The 25,548-nt window shown below is 38.8% G+C and overlaps 1 protein-coding gene across 1 annotated transcript in view; it reads right to left on the bottom strand.

Annotated features, from left to right (window-relative positions):
• Window positions 1-5,690, bottom strand: part of cdh23 (cadherin-related 23) — a gene marked incomplete at its 5' end in the record, with an annotated part of 329,690 nt that extends 324,000 nt beyond the window's left edge. The window contains one exon of the mRNA XM_079843313.1: window positions 5,606-5,690. Within this exon, the coding sequence (XP_079699439.1) occupies window positions 5,606-5,690 (85 nt within the window). The remainder of the gene's footprint in view (window positions 1-5,605) is intronic.
• Window positions 5,691-25,548: the final 19,858 nt, after the last annotated feature.

The following is a 25,548-nucleotide window of genomic DNA, read 5'->3' as shown; positions in this document are numbered from 1 at the left end:
TCCAAACTTCACGAGAAAAGTGCCGAACAGGTGTCATTTCTCCGCATTAAGAATGTAATTTTGCTCTCGAAGCCCTGGGAGTGAGAACTTTTTTTTGTGGAGTATGTAATGGCCTTTATAAAAATGACTTTTAGGTCACACTTTAGATCACACTTTAGATTAGGGTCCAATTCCCACTATTAACTAACTATTAACAATTACTTTTGCCTCAATAAACTTCTAATTACTGCTTATTAAGGTAGTTGTTAAGGGATGTAGAATATGGTCATGCAGAATAAGACAATAATATGTGCTTTATAAGTACTAATAAACAGCCAACATCCTAGTAATATTCATATAAATAAGCAACTAGTTATTAGTGAGAATTGGACCCTAAACTAAAGTAATACCGACATTTATTATGAAGGGTTTATTTAAAGATTATTTTAAGTTCACTTAAATTAAAATTGTTATTTTGAAAACTTATTAAATTTGAAAAGTTACGACTTTCAATTAGACTGTAATGTTAAATGGCTATAATTACTCATTTCCTAGAGTAATAGAGACATAAGTAGCAGCATTGGTTTCAGTGAGACTGATCTTAATTCATAGTACTTGGTAAAAAGATGCCATTAAAGTCACAATATGTGATTTTTTTCGCTGCTAGAGGTCACTAGCAGAAAAAATGTGTAGCTTGATGACTCCTTGATTTCACAGAGCTTTTATTATGCCGCAGACGACGGCTTCCGCTTTTTCCAGTAATGCATATGTGGGGTAACGCAGCGCTGTTTTATCATATTAGATACATTATTTGAGTGTGTTGAAAGTTGTTATAATACTTCTCTACTTGTGCATTCGCTCGGCAGTGATTATCAGACACTTTGTTGCACACTTGCAGTAAGCTAGATCAATATTAGGCATGGTAAAACATACTCGCGGTAAATCATTAAAAACTAGATTTAAACCATAATACTAACTGTGTTGAGCTATTTAACAATGATTGGTTTTCTGTCGATGAATGTATCCAAACAGTTGCTCACCTGTCTAATAAAACACATAATATATTAAAGCGTGGTTCCAGGGTTTCGAGGGTAACGTGGGTATGATGTCATTGATAGGCGACGCACCGACACGGTCCTGGTAAAATTGCTTATTTCTTCTGAATCTTGGAAACATTTGGGATAACGTAAGTACACAAGTCAACAAAATATATAACATTGTTCTAGTGGTTTTTGGATATTTTAATCCAAAAATCTTACATATTGTGCCTTTAAACCAGACTGTCCTCCAAATAAAAACGACTCTATAGGTCGTTTTTCAAGCACGTTATTATGACCTTTATTTACGTTTTAAAGTCATGCGCCATCTAGCTGGCATAAAAATAATAGCAGTGTCGTGTTAAGTCTGTCGTCATGAAAAGATGTATGACTGTTGTTACCAATCAAAATGCATGTTCATTTAATTGTAATATGTGTACTTTTTACTACCATTTGTCATATTTCCATATTGCAAAATATGTTTTTATTAACAACTACAACCACCCCACCCCTAAACCTACCCAGTGATTTATAGTGCATATACACTTTATGAGCACAAGCGTTCCCTGGGATCGAACCCACGATTGCATGATGTTGTATTTTGCAATGCTCTATCAATTGAGCTACGAGAAACCTGAAATATGACGCAAATAAAAAGAAACAAACCATTAAAATTAAAGTGTCATGTTGTCGATAGGGGCGCAGCTTAGTAAACGCTCCTATGGGTCGTATTTCAGGGAAGTGACAAACGACCTATATAGGCGTATTGGTTGGAGGACATGTTGCTTTAAACAAATATTTAAAAACCATCTTTATATTGTTTCGACATTAATTTAGAGTTTCACTGTGAAATGATGTATTACAATATTAGTTTGATTCGATTGACAGCACTAAAAGTCTTCTGAAGCCATACGGTGGTTGAAATGTAGGTTGTTATTCACTGGAAATCATGTATTAACAAAACGGAAAATAGTTAAGAAGTGCCATGAGAGGCTGTTGGAAGAGGTGAATAAAGCAAATGATGACAAATGTTTGTCACAAAACTATCATGTGGCTTCAGAAGACTCGGAATATAGCGCACAAGTTATATGAATTTCTTTTTATGATACTTTTATGATGTTTTTTGTCCTTGTGGAAGCTTGACAGTCACGGTCACACTGAAAAAGTTTGGATAATGGCAGAATTTTCTTTTTTGTGAACTATTCCTTTAAACTCTCTCTCTCTCTTTTGGGCGAGGAGTGTTTAAGAATCAGTTCTGAGTTGTTCTGGGGTTCAGGGCTCAAACTCCCTCCCTAATTTACCTCCATTTAATTTAACCCTCAAAACCCTGAACCAATCACAGAGAGCTAATAACCATGAGAGAACAGCTCCCACGGGACCTATGAGAGACAGAGAGGAGTGAGGCAGATTAATGAAGAAAGATGGAGTGTGTAAATGATTGTGAGAGGTTCAGCAAAAGGAAAGGACACAGACGGAAGAGGAAGAAGAGGGCAGCGAATTATAAACTCCTCTGGACTGATGTTAAGTGGCAGCGACACTGTCTTGTCAAACGGGCCGCCACCGATCACATGTGTTTGACACACACACACACACACACACACACAAACAGTGAGGAATGATAGACAGGTGTGAGAGAACAGAGATGGAGAGTGAGATGTCTGGGAAAAGACAGGACGTGTAGGCTGATAGAGGAACAACAGGAAGGTAATGAGTGCATGCTGAAAAATGAGAGAAACAGATGAAAGTGACACAGAAGAGGGACCGTTGTCAGCACAATCAGAGTTTTAATCTGAAAGTCTGAGAGACACATTTGACCCGTGAGCAACAAGTTAGCGGGGGACTAAAGGGGTGTGATGCCATTGGGCTCATGAATGTTAATGATATAACAACATTAGCAGTGACTAATTAATATTCATGAGCCCAGTGGCATCACACCCCGCCCATCTTCATGAACCAAGCCATCACCTCAGGTTTATATAAACAGGTCCTATTCTTCTTGTAGACGTCTCACACTGATTTAACGCTTCCTCTGGTATTTTTTTACATTTACTTTTAATAAGGAATGCCAATTTAACACATTAATTAGGTATAATTACTAATGAAAAAAGTGATTAAAAATTAATACTAAATTAACAATTTAGCAGGACATGGATGAGTTCCCAGCTGGATGGAGTGCAACGGTATAGAACAGAATGAACGCAAGGATCCCAAGATCCAGTTTTCTTTAAACTGTGTCTTAAAAATGCAATGGTCATGTTCCAAAAATGCAGGGGAAAAGTAAACAAATGTGACCAGTCACGGAAAGTAAGGACACAAGTCGGCAGCACAAGTTTCGAGCAAAATGAGAATGAAGCGGGGGTTTTTTTCAAAATTGGTGATTTTCGCGAATCTGTTAGTTAAGATCATGAAGAAGCCTCTCCGTGTTTGAGATAGCAGAATTGGTATATTTAAAAGCATACACTTTGAGGTTGAAATCGGCTTGTTTTTAGGAGATTCTAGCATGCAGCAGAGGCGTGTTTCTCTTTTGTTATTGTCCCGCCCTCTAAGGGAAGCGTGGCTCAGTGTTGCCAAGTCCGCTGTTTTTCATGTCTGCGGGTTGAAGCGACCCCAATTATGTGATATTTAGCCCCGGGAATGTGAATTTTAGTAGGCAACCATGCCAAAAAAACACATTTTACCCCCTGAAATGCGGAATTTTGAGTAGCAATTGTGCAGGTTTTGTTGTGAAAACCTGGCAACCCTGGTGGCTGATACACAAGCAGCGAGCAACGAGCAACGAGCAGCTGATACGAAGTGCAAACCTCCCAGATAACACAATGTCTGAAGCAGTAAAGAACCAACACGATCATCTTTCCCTTGTGCAGAAAGAGAGGGCTGAGTACAATGACATGACTGAAAATAAACATACATACAGGTCCTTGAAAGTGCTTGAATTTATTTTGTGCAAGAAGTTTTCTGGAAGAAATTCCATATTATTATCTCCGGTCCGATAATGTGTTATTTCGCCAACACTTCGTGGACTATGCTTGATTTACGTTTGTTACTTGCATTTATGCATTACATTATGTGTTTCCCGCGTGAGGCACTTTGTGTTGTACATTGCCATGATGTTCACGCGCGCACAAAACCACTACGGTACCTCAGCGTTTCACAGACACACCGTGAAATATTGCAAAAATAGACTGGTTACATGAGCCTTAGCTCTTTTCAATAAAATCCATGCAAAAGTTAATATCAGATCATTTTAGAATACAGTATAGGATGTACCGAATTTTCTTCAGTTTTATGCAAAACAGAAATATTACAAATAGAATATCAGACCTCTGTCATATGGCCAAAAGTAAAGTCCTTGAACCAAAGGTTCTTGAATTTGAAGTTAACCAAGCTGTGGGAACGCTGTATTAACAACTATCCAAACTGTTTAGACCTAAAAGAGCCTTTGTAGGCCTATGTTACCCTTAAATGTCAGAGAAAAGAACAGAATCAGAGATTTTTTTTTCTTATAGAAAATTGTACTTCGCATATTATACTATAAAAACACAATTATAGTTGATTTTAGTTTATCATAGTTGATCATGACGGTTATCACAGAATCCTAAAAAGTCCCAATGCTACACAATGAAATCAATTCACCAAGTTTTATGTAGAAAACCAGCAAATAACAAATAAAAAGGTTTTATAAAAAGATAAAACTCACATATTTCAGCCTCTAAATCATTTTTAGTCAAAAAAGATAAATTACTGACATTTACAATGCACATTATCCTTTATTATTAATAGTATGCGGTCCGATTGTAACCATGCAGCTTTACAGGGGGTATGGCTTATCTAAATGAGATGTAAATGAGCCATATTGTCACTCCCAGCAGGTGAGAACAAAATCTTTAGAGGCAAATTTCTCCCTGTTAAGCTTTTTTGAGTGCCTACTTTCAAATGGCCACAACTTCTCCAAATATTATCAGATTTCCATGTGTTACATATCACTGGAAAGCTTGGAGACTACACTTTCAGAATCTGTAAATAACTCAAAATGTCCCAGAACTGACTTGTGTCCCTACTCTCCGTGACTGGTCACAAATGTTCACCTGACATCATAAAAACTGCGCAGACGGAATGCTAGAATAGAAATTTGATGAAAAATACAGTAATACATATTGTGAAATAATATTACTGTTTATTTCACAAACTGTGTGTTTGTGTGCTTTTTTGAGGACCAGTTTGAATTTTAAACCATTGGAGTGAGGACAGAGAGTAAAGTGAGGACATTTTGGCCAGTCTTCACTTTCTGACACCCTTTTAAAGGCCCGTTTGAGGGTTAAGACCTGGTTTTAGGGTTAAGTTCAGGGTTAGACACTTAGTTATAATGGTTAAGGTAAAGGGCTATATCATTATATCAATGAATGTCCTCATACAAGACAGTAATACAAACGTGTGTGTGTGTGTGTGTGTGTGTGTGTGTGTGTGTGTGTGTGTGTGTGTGTGTGTGTGTGTGTGTGTGTGTGTGTGTGTGTGTGTGTGTGTGTGTGTGTGTGTGTGTGTGTGTGTGTGTGTGTGTGTGTGTGTGTGTGTGTGTGTGTGTGTGTCATTACCTTCAGAAAATGTGTGTAGCAGCATTAAGGAGAGGAGCAACTTGACCAAAGTCATCTTGCCTCCAGAATCTTCACACCACAACATCACCAACCTGCAACACACAAACATCAATGCATTCAGAGTGGCTTCATGAAAAACAATCACACCTGTTTGGTGCTACTAGTGTTTCAGAAATTACACACTGCACCTTTGTGTACAGGTATTGCACAGCCAAGCCTTTGTGATTAAAACATTTAATATTCTATGATATTAGTAGAAACCAAGCACAGCTGGTAATCGACATCTGTGAGGTGAAATCCATCTCTCTAAATAAATAATGTACGGTTCATGTTGAGAGTTGCGATGTCTCCAGGTGACCCTCATTACAAGTTCATTGCTCCTGATGTAAACATGTGATATGCAAATGTCATCATTGTCTGGTTCCAGATAAATTGTAACAAGCTGCATGAATCTCAGTGAGGAAAATCTCAAAGTGATCAGTTTTCAGGGGTTAGACATTTAATTTTGGGTCAGGTTCTCAATATGTTATGAACTCCAAAATCGTATACATGCAGCTACAACAAACGCATAAGAGGAGTTTTCTTTTGCATCAACTAAGGCTACATTCACTATCAGTTTTTAGGATTGACAACCGCATTTACTTACAGAAGTCTTGAAATCTCCTGTTCAAAAAGCAACTTACAGTAGCGTCTTGAATACTGTCTGTATGAACGTGCAACGGCAGTCAAACCTGTAATCTCTTACCATTAACCGACACATAATGGCCATATTCCAGGATGTCAAGATTCATCAGGCTCAAATTGTGAAACAATGGTTGGGAGGGAGCATGAAGAATCATTTTCACACATGAATTGACACCTCTGAGTCTTTGGGATGTGCTGGAGGAGACTTTACAGAGTGCTGGACTCTTGCATTGTCAATACAAGATCTTGACCAAAATTGATGCATGGTGCCAATTGGCCATGATGTGTCTTCCTACATGGTTGTTTAAAGGGCAGCTATTATGACACTTTTTACAAGGTGTAATATAAGTCTCAGGTGTCCCCAGAGTGTGTCTGTGAAGTTTCAGATCAAAATTTCTAACCAATCATTTGATATACCATTTTGAAAATCCCAATTGTTAGGTTTGAGAAAAATGGTAAATGGACTGCATTTATATAGCGCTTTCAACAGACCCATGGCCATCCAAAGCGCTTTACATCTTGCCTCACATTCACCCATTCATACACAGACGGCGGTGTCAGCCATGCAAGGCGCCATCCAGCTCGTCGGGAGCAGCTGAGGTTAGGTGTCTTGCTCATGGACACCTCGACACTTGGTCAGGTGGAACCGGGGATTGAACCACCAACCTTCCAGTTTGTAGACAACCTACATGAACCACTGAGCCACTGCTGCCCGTTTTGAGCCGTTTTGTGTGCGTCTCCTTTAAATGCAAATGAGCTGCTGCTCCCCATCCCAGAGGGCGGAGCCTTCACAGCTTGTGAACACGCAAATGAAAACTCTATCGCGGACGCATGCTCACGTGACATTGCAGTTCTTGATCGTCATGAAATATCATCATCTGCATGCGTTTTAAAGCCTTATCACTCTCAACTTGAGCAAAAACACCTGATGCATGCACACAGAGAGCTGGATGTCGGTACGTCCGTGAGTTAGGGGTGGGAATCTTAAGGCACTTAACGATCCGATCCGATTCCGATTCTGGGAGTAATGATCCGATTCCCAAAACAATTCTTAACATACATTTTTTTTTGGTAACTAATTATTCTGCTGTGCAAATACATGAACTTTAGATTTTAACCAAAATTGGAGCTAATATGTTTTTTGTTTATAGTTAGAATATCTGTTTGACAGTATTGCCATATAAAAAATTATTATGAAGATTTCTTTCAATACTTTTTTAAATTTGATTAACAAAGTTATATTCAAGATTAACAAGCTCTAATGAAACATAGTAAGTCATCCAATTGCAAAGAACAATCATTAAGAATAAAAAGTTCTCAATTTACAACTAAGTGTGACAATTTTTCACTTTCTTTTGAACATTTAAACAAAAAATGTCTTTAAAGCAAAAAAAAGTTTATTTTGGTTAGAGCCACAAAAAAATCGTTAAAACATAGGCTAATGCCGAAGAAAAACAACTTTAGTGCTCGCTGGGAAGCCAAATTCAGTGTGTGCACATAACATCTCACATGAGAAAACCTGCCGAGCTGCAGAGACATTTAACGTATAACGTATAATGTTAGAGACATTTAACGTATTACTCACCAAAACGAAGTCTTTGTTCAGAATTTTCCATTCGTTTGAAACATTGTGCAGTAGCTCAATAATATTCGATAAGTCATTCCAAAAATTATGCCACGGATGTTGGTAGGTTTATGTATTGGCCCCCGCATTGGAGACAGTGTTATTAAGCATTAATGGCAAGGAAAGCGCCTTATAGCCTACTTGAGCACCACTTCGTTATTTTGGCTCAAAATTTCGTTTGTTGGAAATATGAACTTAATTTAGAAATGCTTTCGAAATTAAAAACTTTGCATTTAATAAAGCAAAATACATTTTCGAAATGGGGAGGCAGCCGCAGCGAGCCCAGAACAACTGCATAAAAAGTGCGGGTGTCGAACCCTCTCAACGGGAAAATTGTCCCCACGGGTGCGACGCCCCTAAGCAGGTCGTAGTTTGTCCATTTTATCTAAAACGAAGCCAATTCACCAGCATACGAACGTTCGCCTATCAACAGGTTTTTCTGTTTGGCTGGTGACCGCAAGCGCGCGCACAGTGGTGAAGTGGACGTTTGAATTGAACACAGAATCGATTCTGAATTTTTGAGAATCGATTCTGAATCGTCAGATAACGAATCGCGATGCATCGATGCATCAACCTTTTCTCCCACCCCTACCGTGAGTATTACACTACTAGACTAGTTCTTTTTCATACGTTATTGCGATTAAACTGTCAAATGCACACAAGGTTATGTCAGAAACACACAAAGTTCACATGAAAACAGTTGGTTGTTTGATATGCAGCAAGCGCAGAAATCCTGTGTGTATATTAGATCTGTGTATTGAAGTGAAAGCGGTGTAATATACAGTACCTACTGCTATATCTGCTGTTAATATGAATCAAACAACAAAAGAAAAACAGAAAATCACTCACTGCTCTTGAGTGAATAACTTTAGTAGCTTTATAAAGAACACATTTCTTACTTGAATGCTGCTGTTAAATGCTCTGGTGAGGAGATAAACATGGCGGACTGTGTACAGCTCACTGAGGGTATGGGGTCTTTGCTAATACGGCAGTGTCCATCAACACTCGTGGGCGGGGCCTGTGAAATGCGACGTCACTTTGCCAGGAATCTGCAAATGGCTTGTTCTGAGACACTGCTTATGATTTATGGGGATTAAAAAAAAGGAGTGGGTGGATTTTTACCATTATAGGGTGGTTGTGTACACACCGCCAACACACATTTATGTTCAAACACCATGTAAAAGTGAATTTTGCATAATAGGTGCCCTTTAAGAAATGAAAAGCTACACACTCCATCAGTCAGGGTTAGAAGAACTGTTGCCAAACATATAACATGCTAGAAACATAATAATCACTGCAATAATGATCCAATCACAGACTCTTAAGCATTTGCCTATTTAAATCCAAACAGTGATTTTTTTTGGCCGGGCAGTGTATATATAAAATGGCTGGCAAATGCTAAATTTTACCAGTCTTTTTTTTCCAATATATATATATATATAAAACCTCACTATAGCTAGTGGGCAAAAAGTTAATTTCGTACCCTGGTGAACACCCTTAAGAGAAGCTCTTTTGCTGGCAGCAGAGCATGAGCAAAATAACTTAATTTGAAGACAAAAGGCTTCATTTACTAGCGCGTAGTGTTTCACACCCTGTTGAACATGAAAGCTGCTGTTTCAAAATGATTTTATGCCTTTGATTCTTTTAGCTTTGATAAACAAGCAGTATAGAAGTATGAGATGTTTAAGTATTTATAGTGCATTTGAAAACTGTCAACACAATCTTAACAAAGGTTTTTTTTTTTTTTATACCAAACTGTGCAGCCCTACATTCAAACATGCATTGCATTTCCTCTGAGCAGACTTTCTCCCAAATATTTAGCAAGCTAAAAGCACTTTCAGATGTACGTGAAGTCACTGAATAGACAATACTGCTTGAGGAGTGGGGTATTGTATTGACAGTATTAATGATTAATAGGCATATAATTTATGCATTAAAATGAAGAATAGTTTTACACTTGCTCAAGTGAAGAGGAGGGTTCACTCAACAAGGAATTCCCACAGAGTGAAGTACTCACACACACTTGAGCTAATCGTGTGCTGCTAATCATCTCACCAGCATCTCGCTCTCCCTCCCTGCGAGGAAAAATAAATAAATGAAATAAATAAGTATCTGAGTGAGAGGAGTGAAAATGATATTTACAAGCGAGCTGATGTGATGAGCGACTTAATTACAGCAACTGTAAGGTCGAAATTAATGATGTATAATCACGCCGCGTACAACCTCAGTTTAATTAGGCTAATTACCGAGCTGGGATTGGCTGAGCTTGTTTGTTTTGCTGGTATTTACTGTCAATGCTGCAGCGTTAAAGGTGTCCGCAGGGATGGAGATAAGATACTATCTAATTCTCTCAACATTCTAGGAAACCAATCAAATGGAAGTTTAGCCCAACATCTTAGGATTTAATTCCAAAATGAGAAAAAGATCAAGCAAGAATCCCATCTAGCACTGGATCTCCTGGTGGAGTTATTTGTAATTTTTTTGTTATAATACTAATCACTATTAATCACAAACTGGTGTCAATATTAAAGTGTAACTGAAAGTGACGTGAATGCCAAGTACTGTAAACCATACGCAGAATTTGTCCTGATCATCCAAGTTAGTGCACACACATTAGGAGCAGTGAGTAGTGAACATACACACACAGTGCAAAAACGTGGACACACACACCCAGAGCAGTGGGCAGCCATTCACTGCGGCGCCCGGAGAGCGATTGGGGGTTTGGTGCCTTGCTCAAGGGCACCTCAGTCATTTCCTGCCGGTATTGAGAATCAAACCCACAACCTTCGGGCTACCAGTCTGACTCTCTAACCATTAGGCCACAACTGCCCCTCAATATTTGCCATATAAAAAAATATTTGTGAGAAACACATCCACTCAAATATAATTCAAAAGACATTACAGTATTGTATTACACAAGTAAATCATTGACTAGACATCTCACCACATTGGCGTCACATTTTTTAAGATTTTGTGTCAAGTTAAAAGTTCATCTTTAAAAATTGCAATTCAAACTACGGGACCAAATTTGGATTCAAAAACAGCCTTACGGCATTGTGTTCACATTAGTTGCGTGATAAATGCCTAAGTGAGAAGGTATGTGGGTGTGTGTGTGTGTGTGTGTGTGTTGGCAGAACTTGATCTACCTTCTCAGTGTCCATGACGGATTCATTATTCAGAGGATCTACCTAACCCATGGTACATCCATTCATCTATCTATCTATCTATCTATCTATCTATCTATCTATCTATCTATCTATCTATCTATCTATCTATCTATCTATCTATCTATCTATCTGTCTGTCTGTCTGTCTGTCTGTCTGTCTGTCTGTCTGTCTGTCTGTCTGTCTGTCTGTCTGTCTGTCTGTCTGTCTGTCTGTCTGTCTGTCTATCTATCTATCTATCTATCTATCTATCTATCTATCTGTATTTCTGTCTGTCTGTCTGTCTGTCTGTCTGTCTATCTATCTATCTATCTATCTATCTATCTATCTATCTATCTATCTATCTATCTATCTATCTATCTATCTATCTATCTATCTGTCTATCTGTCTATCTATCTATCTATCTATCTATCTATCTATCTGTCTGTCTATCTGTCTATCTGTCTATCTGTCTATCTGTCTGTCCGTCTATCCGTCTGTCTGTCTGTCTGTCTGTCTGTCTGTCTGTCTGTCTATCTATCTATCTCTCTCTCTCTCTCTCTCTGTCTGTCTGTCTGTCTGTCTGTCTGTCTGTCTGTCTGTCTGTCTGTCTGTCTGTCTGTCTATCCGTCTGTCTGTCTGTCTGTCTGTCTATCTATCTATCTATCTATCTATCTATCTCTCTCTCTGTCTCTCTGTCTGTCTGTCTGTCTGTCTGTCTATCATCCGTCTATCTATCTATCTGTCTATCTCTCTGTCTGTCTATCTGTCTGTCTATTATCCGTCTATCTATCTATCTATCTATCTGTCTGTCTGTCTGTCTCTGTCTGTCTATCTATCTATCTATCTATCTATCTATCTATCTATCTATCTATCTATCTATCTATCTATCTATCTATCTATCTATCTGTCTGTCTGTCTGTCATCCGTCTATCTATCTCTCTGTCTATCATCCGTCTGTCTGTCTGTCTGTCTATCATCCGTCTGTCTGTCTGTCTATCATCCGTCTGTCTATCCGTCTGTCTGTCTATCATCCGTGTATCTGTCTGTCTATCATCCGTCTGTCTATCATCCGTCTGTCTGTCATCCGTCTGTCTGTCTGTCTATCATCCGTCTGTCTGTCTGTCTATCATCCGTCTGTCTATCCGTCTGTCTGTCTGTCTGTCTATCATCCGTCTGTCTATCCGTCTGTCTGTCTGTCTATCATCCGTCTGTCTGTCTATTCGTCTGTCTGTCTGTCTGTCTGTCTGTCTATCATCCGTCTATCTATCCATCTGTCTGTCTGTCTGTCTGTCTGTCTGTCTGTCTGTCTGTCTGTCTGTCTATCTATCTATCTATCTGTCTGTCTGTCTGTCTGTCCGGTATACCGGTATATGTCGCTTAAACAACGTTCGGAACACGGCGCAGCGCGTCATTGTTTGAGAGGAGACCCATTTCATTGATGCACTGTAGTAAGAGCAGTCAGAGCACAGTTGAGATCGCATTACAGCGCAACCTATGGCTGAATCCTATACTCTCATTCACTGTTCCCTATGTTATAACTTTATTTGAAGGAGTGAATGAAAACGTGCGTGAAGTCGGACAGGCAATGTGTGTACATCGGCTGTACACTCGTTATTGCGGTGCAATGAGATAGAATGAGTGCACTCAATAACGTCCACTAGGGTTTCGGAGACCATTACAAAGCGCTGTGCCCTCCAAATAATGCCCTATTTGAGGTTATGGGGGCGATTTCGGATTCAGCCCTTGATTACAGTTGAGAATGCAAACTACACGTGACGCACGAGAGAGAGCGGTTTCTGCGCGGAGCGCCGCGATGGGTTTAACAACACTTACCACATGGATCATATAGCACTGATATAGACCGGAGCGAGCGCGTTTACATTTTTTATGGACTTATTTCATAAACTCTAGTGCTCTAGACATGAAGCAGAAGCGTGTAGCGCGCATATTTCATCACGTCTTATTAAAATGAAATGTATGCACTGATTACACTGATACCGTATGTCTGATCACCAACGCGCTGACACGATGGATTATTCTGCTACACAAAAGACAATGATGTAAATTTATAATAAACTGACAATTCGTAGAAGAATGGGCAAAAAGTAACTGCTTTATTCTTTCTGTGTTAAACTGATGTGTGTCATTCGTTCAGAGAGTGCTCTTAAATGTATTGCAAATATACGCGTTTCTCCTCGTTTTGGCAGTTTGTTAGGTTAGATTTTTTAAATGCTTAAGGTGCCCTCAACTCAACTTTTAATATTCAGGTGTCTGTAAGTATGACTCTGAGCGTGTTGCAGGTCTGTGTTTTATTGGTCTCTCCACAGCATCATTTTGTGAGGCTTTGTAAACATGTAGGCCTCTAGTTTGGAATTTTTCTACAATATGCATTCGTCATGACCGTAAAACAGGGCATTCTAGTCAATCTCCAGCAGTATTTCCTCTCTTAATCAGTAGAAAATGTGATTAACACCCGGTCATGCATAGGGGAAAAAATACGGTCATATACTGTGAAACCTATATAATTTAGAAAAATACCGTGATATACATTTTTGGTCATACCGCCCAGCACTAACTAACTAACTATCTATATCGTCCGTCCGTCCATCCATCCATCCATCCATCCATCCATCCATCCATCCATCCATCCATCCATCCATCCATCTATCTATCTATCATCCAAAGAAGTGTTTGTAAAATCTCTGCCCTCACGGTTTGAGTCTTAGATAAATGAAGTGTTAGTTTTCAGCTAAGTAAATTACAGTCAAACTGGAAAAGCACACGTCTTCTGTTTGTCCCTGTAGACTCGGTAGCAGGGCACATACTCAACAAAAATACATGAACATTGCAACAAAATGAAATGAGCAAGCTGCATATTATAATGTTTTGGTTAGCATGGCAATCCCTGGTGTAGAATTTGAGTAACAACATTGGCAGGGAATTGCATTTCGGGAGAAACAGAAGAGACACAAAAAAGGAGGAAGAGAAAGAGCGAGCGAGGAAACGAGAAATAGTCGCATTTGTTTTCATTTGGCATCTTGCAGTTTCCTGGGTGATATAATAAAAGAGTTCCCTGGCGTCATATATAGCAGCACAAACCTTCTCTGTCCACTGTGTAGCAGAACATTCTGCCACTGGAAAAGTGCTGTCACATCAGCCCAATACAACTGCTTCTGCTGCAGGGAAATCCACACAATATATGATGCTTATGCTTTTTGTCAATAGGCATATGGTTTCAGAACAATGTAAAGTAAGTGTTGAATGTTTAATGGATGCATCTCAAACATAGTGTAATATTCAATAAAACATGCTAGGATGTGGGAGCACTGCTACAAAAAAATGTGTTTGTAATGAAATACTAGCTGATCTAAATACGTCTAACTAATTTAAATGTATAAATATACTAAACCACTATTTTTTTTAAATAATTTCTTAACATGATGTTTTTTATCATCCTGTAAAATAATGAGCTAAACTAGATATTTTAAACAAAATTAATACCTTCCAGTGCATTTCTCACATTAAAAATGGGAGGCAAATTATCAGACTTTAATAACCTAAGAATGATATCAATTATTTTCCTACAAGAGAAGATAATTACAATCATTTCATTTTTTAAATAAAGAAAAAATACATTTTATATTTATTGATAATAATCGAACTATAAATAAACTATCCGGTTTTTAAAGTGCCATGCAGAGTCCTGCACGGGTGCGGGTACCCGCGAATATTGCTGAAACGGGTGAAAAACATCCTAACTCTGTCGGATACGGGTGCGGGTCGGGTCGGACAAGGGAGAACACGGGTCTAAACACGGGTTTTAAACAGTCACGTGCAAACGAATATATATAAAAAAATATATATGCATGTATATTGTAGATGTACAAAATCATCTACAATACATATGCCTTGCCTGTATTTCAAGATGATAAAATAATTTCAAATCCATATTAGTTTATTTGTGCCCGCGCAGCGCGCGCCCTCCCAGGAGAATCACAACTGCGCGCGCGCGCGACCTGCCTGCACTACAGTCGTAGAGATGGATCCTGAGGAGTTGAAGAAAAGATAGCCGCAAATGTGGAAGTTCATCGCTGAGGAAGAACGCAGATAACTGTGGTAACAAACCAAGCACACGCAGTTCTATCGAACAGTATTTTTGTTATGTTTCCTGAGTTTGGTCTCTTAATAACACTGTCTTAGTACATTAAGCCACGTTTATGTTAATTGGGGCACTCGTAGATATTCTAATATATTCGAATACATTGCTCGATATTTGATATCCGTTCAAATTAGATTTTTCTCAAAAATGACAGCCCTATTGTGCATGTGAAACAACAGAAAAGATTCAGGGCTCAAGAGCAATGCTCCTGCCATACAGTGCAGAAATAGTAAGAGTAGTATGTTAGCATACCATTTCAAACATGTAGCCAAAAAGAAAACAGTGAGGTTATATTGACCTGGAGCTAAACCTGAGAGGGACCCTGACTTTACTCTTTAAACACTCACCGTCATTAATAACGTATATGAATGCGTTTGCTAGTTACATCATCACAGTATGTACTGTACACTTAAAAAATAGAACTCTCTCTGACCTCTTACACACAAACCCTCAATCCCTCAAAACCCTAACAACATTTATGAATACAAAAAAATGATTTATTCTATGCAGACACTAAGCAGACCCTAATAAAAACATGGCCACAATCCGTTCTAATATGAGACAAAAAGATTAAAGAAATTTAACAAAAGCAACAACCTCTAGGCTAAAAATAGTTCTCTACTTTTTTTGTTGTAAAACCACTCATGTCTGGCAAAGGAAATTGAAAAAAAGGAATGTAATTCATTTTCAAGATGCTTTCAAGCAGTAAATTGGTTGATTACAGTTTGAGAGCCTTGTTTTAAAGTATCAAGGAAAAATTGAAAAGAACTACCAATCAATAAAAAGGTTACTTGCCCATAGGGGTGGCGTGTATTAATCCAACTCAGCAAAAATGTTTGCATTAGGTTCAAACTTACTGTAATTTTACTAATGAGAAACCCACTGGACCCTGGGGTCCACAGTTCACAGAATGTGGCACTCTTGAAGGAGCAACTGCCCCGTCATCGCATCCTAAACTAAACTGCTCCAGATAAGAGAGACACTTTATATTCCCATTTTGATACTTATTTTTTATTGTCAGTCATTATTTTTTTTCCATAAATCATTACTATTGGCCATCCTTTATGTCTGTCTGTGGGTTTGCAAATATTTAACCAATGAAAAGTATAAAAAGAGCTTGTGACTAAGGGCGTTTTCACACCTACCTTGTTTGGTCCGGATTTTCGGACTTTTCAGTTTGGTCCGAATCAAAATTGCAGGTGTGAAACCTCCCCCGTACCACGGTCCGGACCAAACAGACGAAATTTGGTCCGACGAAAAGAGGTAGTCTCGGTCCGGATCAAACTGAACAAAGGTTCGGTTCGTTTCTAGTGTGAAAGCATTTTCTGTATGGTTCGGACTTTCAGACCATTTACAGGAAGTTCCTGTTTAAATATTATAACGTTATTTTTAAATTCAATCTAGGCTACATTGATTATGAAAAGTGAAAATATGCGCAATATGTCAGTAGACAGAAAGTCAGAAATAATTTTGAACGAAATTTTGTATGATTTTGCTTAGAAAGCATTTCTTTAATGGGAATTTTGTTTTGTATAAATTGTATCTTAATTTTAATCAACGTTTAATCAGATAATTGCCTGGATTTAATAAATAAGAAGCAAATAGTCTATAGCAGACAATAATCACGGGAGCGATCACATGCTTTACACATGAACTGGAGCGCGTCTCAAATAAACCGAAACTCAGCAGGCTACTTGCCTCACAAACATGAGAAATATGTGTATATAAAGCTTGAAATGTCCCTAACGAATAAAAAAATAGTCAAGCAATGCGCACTGTTCAATAGTGGCAACCACGATATGCGTCCGTTCATTCAACTTGTCAAAGACGCTGATGTCAGACGCACGTCCGTTTACAAACCAATCAATGTCCAGATGCCGCCCACATAGATGATGACGAGTGGACGCAAGGGCGTCATGTAAAGTTCTTTAGTCCGCTGCAATGTGAAACCAAACCAAAACTAACCGAATATATAAAAAGTATCAAAACATGAACTTCGGTTCGGACCTTGGTGCGGACTTTCAGGTGTGAAAACGCCCTGAACCTCCGATCTCCATTGGTTCATAAAAATGTCAGTCAACCTTTTAACTCCACCCGCCTCTTTCGTGAATGAAGTGCTGCCGGATGTGATTCGTCACTGCTTGTTTGCAATGCAAGGGTTATAAAGAACTGGTTCTTTGAATAAACAGCATTTTCTTTACTCAAGAAACACTATAAGGCTAATGTTTTATCTATTTGAGGAGCAGAGAAGAGTGTCTTAGTGTAGCATTTGATGTCGAGTCATAGCCAGTACTGTATTAAATAGTCTGTGTGAAGCGCTTCGTCTTTAATAACATGAGATTGTTGGCCAAATGACAGAAAAAAAACTGAGCGTCTACATAGATAGTAAAATTTTATGGCCTGGTTTCACAGACAAGGCTTATATAAAGCCAGGATTAGGCCTTAGTTCAATTAGGACGCTTGAGTTGCTTATATAAACGTGCCTTAGAAAAAAACATTAAATGCTCAATGCACCTTCAAGTTAAAGGGGGGTTTTTCATGCATTCTGACTTCTGACTTGGAGTTTTTCTGTGCCAAATACACTCCTTCAGGATTTGAACAAGTATATTTCCGAGAATGGCCCTGTATGATGTCATAAAGGGAGGAATTCCTAAATGGGAACTTCTCCCGGATCCGTGCGTGCGCACATCAACCAGAGCGAGAGTAAGAGCGCGCCCATCAACGAGCTTCGTTTGGGTTAAGGAAGCCGTCGGCAGCTCCGTCATTTTGTTTTTAGACCACAAAATCACCAATGTCACTAAAGAAGTGTGTTTGTGTTTGTGTGAGAAAGATAACCTTGTTCAGCTTCCCAAATAACCCAGCGTTGAGGAAACAGTGGATGCATTTTGTTTTTGAAGAGTGTTTGTTTGTTCCCGGTCATGAGTCGTATAGTGCGAACGTAAAGTGATTCGAAAGTTATCCAGGGATAATGCCATGAAGTAGTGTGTGTGTGTGTGTGTTTGTCTTTAGTGTGTGACTCTTTAGCTCCGCCCACTGTTTTCGGAAAGAATCGGTACAGCGTATTTGTCTTTTATAAATATGATAAAACTAAAGACTCTTTGGAGATATGAAGGATGCAATACAACTCTATAGGTACTCAAGATTAACATGAGACTGGCAGAAACTGTGTGTGTTATGTACCCTTTAAAATGTACATAATGTGTGTGTTATGTACCCTCGCTTATAGTGCAGACGCGATGTGAAGCCATTTGCGCATTTTGAGAGGAAAAGAGAGTGCGTGTAGTGCTGTTTGTGAAATTGCGTCTCACAGAAAGTTTTCAAATTACTTTGTAAGTTATTATTTAATAAAAAAATATAACATTTACCTCACCTTCAGCATTATAATTATTTTACCCACGGCCAGGGCCGCATTAAGACTATAAGGGGCCCCTGGGCTTTACCTCTTGAGGGGCCCTTCATCCAATTCAAACACCCACATGATTCCTAAACATGGTGAACTGGAGCGCTTCTAGTAAATGAATCGAAACTCAGCGTACAGGATACTTCCCTCACAGACATGAGAAATATGTCTATAGAAAGCCTGAAATATACTTTTAAACGAAACAATTAAAAAATGAGGTTACAATATTTTCCGGCATCATCGGGGCCCTCCCCCAGCCCGGGGCCCTGGGCTTGAGCCTAGGTAAGCCCGTGCATTGAGGCGGCCCAGCCCGCGCTGGACAGAGACGGTGCCATTGCATGTCATGCAGGCATCTTTATGCGTCATCAGCATGAGATTGGTTTACAAGATCAGCCTTTATAGAGACTGCTGATCAAACTTCCCAAATCGATTATCGGCCGATAAGGGTGTGAACCTACACTGTTCTCACGGTTCAGTTCGATTATGATTATCATGCCGTCGATTCGGTTCGGTATCACGATGCATCACAATGCTTTGACGATGCACTGCATCCTCATGTATATAATTTTGTCAGTCAGTTATATGAACTGAACCTTTAATTTTACCAGAAGACAACAGGAGCGTTTAGAACAAATACACAATATACTAAAAGCCACTTCAGGAGGTGGTCTAGGCCGCATTACAGTGAAAGCTAAAGTCTAAATGCATCTGGTTGTTGAAACATTTTACTCCTCCCAACAATGCTAAAAAATAAACGTGTGAGAGCGTTATGGGCTATATGACATGTTATAGCCAGATATGGCAGCGCTACTGAAGCACGTTTCGCCCCAGACGAGCAGCTGCGTATTTCTACATCAAGCCAGCGCACAAACTACCGCAAATAAAACCGAAAGCAAGTCGCAGGAGCTCAACATACAATCATATTCGTTAAAAGTAAAGAAACTGAATGATCTTACCAGTGCTGTTGCCGCGCTATCTCCTATTGCGGTCTTTGATTGTGAAATAAGCTGATGATTAATAAAATGCAGCTCATATCTGTTGTTTTCGGTGACTCCATTAAATCTGCATATAGTGCGGGAATTGGAGATCGGATTTATATCCGTTTTGCGGAGATACATTTATGTGACCAAATGTAAATGAAATCATTTTGATAAATCAGATAGATATCTGATCTGTAAAAACGCATGAAGTGACCAGGTGTAAACAGGCCCTTTAAGAACTCTAACGTTGATATAATTTGATCCATTTTTGGCTGAGCTGGGTCCACCTTGGCACTGACAGGCGTTAACAGCTCACGATGAAAACGGCTGACGTGGTTTCTCAAGTTAGTGGTATTATTACCCCATGCACATTTTATTTGTGCGTGACATGATTTACACACAGCGCGTGTCTTCTCCAGGTCGTGCTTACCAGGTTGTTCATAAAAGGCAAAATGTGCCCAGATGTCTGCTTTTAAAGGGTAACTAAACCCTAAACCAACTTTTTTTAGTTAATGATCTGTAATACTGGGGCTTTATTAATGCTGTTCATTGATTCGAGTAAATGTTTTGACATTTGAGTATAAAGTGTTTTAATTCTATAAAATATGCTGTAAAACCGCCAAAGTGCTGCCCTCTTAAGGTTGAACGGTGGCTACTGCAGTTGAATTTTCTTATTGGATGTTGTGGTACATCGTGACGTAGGATGGTACCTCCAACGGCTCACTATCCGCGCCCCTGGCACGAGCTCACCACGCCCTCAGAAATGTTTCCCCCAATCACATGATGAGAAAGGCTTCACTCCAGTATGAACTGTCATGTTACATGAAGTAGAAACATTATGAATGAAACTTACTTGACACTTGCTTTAACATTGTAATGAAGAAAATACGGTTAAATAATGCAGTTGTCAGTACACGTCAGGATTTTCTAGCGATATTATTGCCGTCCGTCATGTGTACAGATAATTTTCATACATGAGACGCGCTTTCAAACCCTGACACGCAAGAGGTTGCCTCGGTAACGAACAACAATACCGTTACGTGCTGGCGTATATAGTCTAACTTATTTGAGGAAATCCGTTTATAATAGGCTTTTAGGTCTGAACTTATTGATTCAGTTAATTTGAATGAAAATACATTGTATGTATATCAGATATCTGATCTATTTTTAGTGACATTCAGTGTAAGGATTTGACTGTTCATAGATTAGGTCAGTTCTCTTGCGCTGCTGCTTCACTATCATCGTCTGCATCGAGAGTTAACGCAGTTTGAGTCAGCGGCTCGCATTGATAAGGCTCTGGGGGTCTGTGTCTACAGACCTTTCACCCTCCTCCACTTCAGGTGAAGGTAGGAGAATGACCGCTCTGTTGCAAAGCTGGCGTCACTCCAGTCATTCTCCATCTTTGCGACTCGCGAGTCTGACAGCTGTCAATCAATCCGTCACTGCGGGTCTCAGGTGCACACCCTCCGCTCAGCTCCGCCCTCGGTTCGTCCCCTCTGTCTCCGCTGGGCTCTGCCCACTTTTCCAGCATTTTTCAAAAATTGCCAGTGGGTGGAGTTAAGCTCCGAGCAGGGGTTTATTTACCCTTTAAAGTAGTTGGAGTATTTTAATTACTTGCACTCGCGTCTCGCCTCCCTCTGCCTTTGTATGCTACCGCGACAACGCACGTGCGTGACAAATGATGGCAGAAAAGCGTCAGTACATTATTATTGGTTATGGTCTATTACTGAACCGATACCGAATCGTCCTCTTCTGCATTGCAGAAACGATTAATTTCGACACCCCTATCGGCCGATAGCGATCAGTAGCAGATCAATCTGAGCACCCCTAGTTAAAACAACTCAAACATGCTTTTAAGTATAGGCTTAAGCCTTTTCTGTGAAACCGGGGCCATACCTTATAAGTTGATGAAAATGTAATACGATGCACTTGCTGTCATGGATGCAGCAGTACTAATGACGGACAAAACATGTACGTCTGAAATTGTCTGAATTTCGCTGGTCAGAAACCTCGTAACTCCATTTGAGCTTGATTTTATTAAAATGTCAATAATATAATGACACATTCAAGTGTCTGATAATATATAAAGCCACAATATATACTCGGACAACACAGTGTTTAATTATTTAAACCGGTTTCCGCCCGACAATATATTATATACAACACCCACCGTCTTTCTTAACTCGCCACACACCCCTATAAGGACTAAAGGAACACAGCTTGTGTCATTTCTTTGATGTTAAAACACTTTCTTCTATCTCAGCTTAATATGCAAAGACAACTATAAGATTTGGCAATCTAGCTGTCACGCTTCCAACTAGTTGTGATGCTGTGCACATCCTAATGCAGGTATGTGACATGAAACACAACTTACACTTCAATAAACAAACAGAGTAAATGAGCCCAAATGTGCTGATGGAATTATGGGAGTTTGCCGCATCAGCCCTGTAATGTCATGTGAGTGTCATCAGAGTGCATTTGACGGACGCTGATCTCAAATGGACTGGGTTGCACTACTTGAGTTAGACTGAAGGAGAAGTTACTGATAGTCGTTTATTTGCATGTGCTTTGAGTTGTTTCAGCTCACAATTCAAAATGAATTATGCAAATCAGATAATGGGGCAAACATGGCCCCAGCATTGGGGCTGTTTGCGCAATCTGATCATAATTTGCACGGGTCAATTGACTTTTTTTCCACAATGTCAGTACTTTGTTGTTACCTGTCTCACACCACACACACAATCGATCTGGCTACAATTACAGCTGCCATGCCCATGATCACTAGAAAATGCACTCAAACATAAGCCTACTTTTCATGGGTGTTAATAGAACCAAGTTAAGGGTGCTTATATTAGCAACCTGGCACATTCTACAATGAGAATCATTAAGATTGAAAGCGTTTATGATGAAAAAAATGCAGGTTTTTGCATTGATGTATGGTGCAACTGTTGAGTAGATTTGCCTGTGTATCTCAGAATTGTGACAAATTATTTACAATGGAAATCTAGATACTTTACGAGGCTTTAAAAGACTTCAACATAATATACATTACAGTTCAAAAGTTTGAGGTTGGTAAGATTTTTAAATGTTTTTGAAAGACTTTTATGCTCAGCAGGGCTGTATTTACTTGATCAAAACACACTATTATTGAGGAAAAAATATTACAATTCATAATAACTCATATAATATAAACTAATATAATTTTAATATATTTTAAAATCAGGGCTCAACATTAACGCGTGTCCGAGACAAGTGAATTTTTTGAAGGGGCAAGTGAAAGAATTTAACTTGCCCGACCGGACAAGTATCCTGATTGAAACGTCAAAAACAAAAATTATCTAGGGAATCACCAAAAAGCAAGAATGATTACGCATTAATTTAGTGTAGACTAAGTGGCGATCGATAGTGGATAATAATATATAATGCATAATGAGCTGACAGTAACGAGGTTGCGCTGTTGACGCTCGCGCAGCCTCTCGAGGAGAAATCGGAATGAGCTCCACTCACACAGAGAAACTCAGTAAAATACTGCGCTAAAAATTCCAAATGTGCAGTTTTTATATTTATAACAACATATGATACAGTTAAACACACAACCAAGAGTGCTGTTTTCCTGAAAACCATCACGATTGAAAATGTGACACTGATTTCATATGACAGTTCATTGACAAGTCAGTTACATTTTAGATGCAATATTGACTGTTTTTGTTCTATGTCAGCAGCGAAAAAAGTTCCAAACAAAGATCACAGCAGAACCATAATGCATCTCACAGCAACAGTGTGTTACTGAATGATTCAGTGTTTTGAATGAGTCGGTTGAATCAAAGATTCAAAGACCAATTTGTAAACGACTGCCTCATTCTTGAACGAATCAGCCGTTTCAACTAATCGACTCAATGACTCACTCATTAAGACGGTCACCTGCCGCTACCTACTAGCAGTTTAGTTTCATGTTTAAACATTCCTTCCAACTTTTCTTATTTGAATATTCAAAAAATATTTAAAACAATCTCATAACATTGTTTAATGCAGTTGTAATTTTTCAGTGTAAATTATTTAATTTGATTGGTAACAGCCCTATAGTGTGTCTTGCTCTAGTTTAACTTATTGATCAAATTTAAGAATGTAAAATTAAAGCTGAAGCATAGCCAATATTAAATAAGATTAGGGAAAAATGCCCTTTATAAAAGGCAAAATTATCACAAATATGCAGATTTAAAATATGGCAAAGCTGATTGAAGACAGGTGAGAATATTGCTTCAGAATAAATTATATTTACAACACCAAAAAAAACTAAATATTTCCGGACAGGCAATTTTTTTTTTACTCTGACAAGTGAATGACAGATTTACTTTAACGGTCACGTTAAACAGGCTTAATGTCGAGCCCTGGTAAATTGCAATTTATTGCTGTCAATTCCTGTGTTTTTTTTTATTCAAAAGGAACCTCAAAAAGGATGTTTTAGCTTGAATAATAAACAGGTTTTTACTGAAAAATTCATACATGTGTTTATCAAAAACACAAGCCTCACATTTTTGCTTATAAAATGCCAGATTTCCAAAGCAACCACTAACATCTTTAATAATGTGCTTTAGCATTTTTCTAACACAAAGTATGTTGACTTGAGAGTGACATTCATTTGAAATTCCTGTCGTGCTGCTCAACACCCATAACAATCAAAAAGTGACTGCATGAATTATTATGAACTGTACCTTTGCAGGATATTTGACTTTCCACAACACCATTTGGATTATTGGCACATAATATGAGTTTAATCAGTCATTATTCACAATTAAAGGTACAATAAAAACCTTGATAACCCAACAAAGCCATCTGCTGACTGTAATACAACTACTACATCAATTAACAGCACAAACAACACTATCAAATGAGATGGGTTATAATTCTTGGTGATTGTGGTTGACGGATGTTTGCGGTAAATGTATAGGAAGTTATGTTGAGTTCTTTCAAAGCCGGTAGAGTGGGTGAAATAAAATGTCTCCAGCGTATCCTTTCCTTACAATGGATTCCAGTGAGACTATGTGTGACAGGACTTTACCTCAGAGAGTATACAACACTTCAATTTGTTCTCCTCTGCCCCATCACCAAGATCATTGTAAGCTTTTCAGAGTCACTGGTTCCACATAAGTGGCCAACCTCTCATGATCTTATTATCCTGCTGTCTGCACAGGCTAATTATTTTGTGTGTCCTTTTTCCACTATATAATGGGATATTTCTTCTCATTCACTTCTAATGATCAGTAGCAGAGGGTTGAATTAAACGGCGGCGGACGCAGGGAGAGTGCTGTAGGTAATCACAGCCTTGCATTCAGTATCGCTCGACTGGAATTGTGATATTGCTTTTATACAACGGTTCTATAAACACAAAGTTAAAATTGACTAACCTAGGTTTTATAAACAATAATGCATCCACCAGGTAAAATCACGTCTGATTGCTTAGAAAAGTCTAAAATGAATAGGCAAACATGCACTTTTGTAATGCCATTAAGCCGGCTCAGTGATTATGTTGGAGGTTTTGCAAGATACTGTGATTATGTTAATGTGATTGTGCTCAAAATTAACAACTGTACAACTGCGATTTTAACCATACTATATGGTCTTGTATACACTCACACTTCTTTCTGTACAGGTGTAAACATCACTTGACGCTCATTTGAAAATAAGGCAGAATAGAAAAAGCCACACTTTACTAACTCTTACTCATGCTTAATCTTTATGTGACAGACACTGTACATTTTACACTGTATAGATTAGAGTACACTTTACAGGAAAAAAACTATTTCGGACTTTCTACTTCAAAATGTCACTTTTAATTAGTGGTGGGCCGTTATCGGCGTTAACGTGCTGCGTTAACGTGAGACTCTTATCGGGCGATAAAAATAATATCGCCGTTAATCTATTCTCAAAGTTGGGTTGGGAGCTGGGTCTA

This window comes from Gobio gobio, assembly GCF_949357685.1.
Source record: "Gobio gobio genome assembly, chromosome: 18".
In the NCBI taxonomy this organism is placed as follows: domain Eukaryota; kingdom Metazoa; phylum Chordata; class Actinopteri; order Cypriniformes; family Gobionidae; genus Gobio; species Gobio gobio.
Note: the sequence above shows the minus strand (reverse complement) of the source record. Positions and strands in the feature narration are given on the sequence as shown.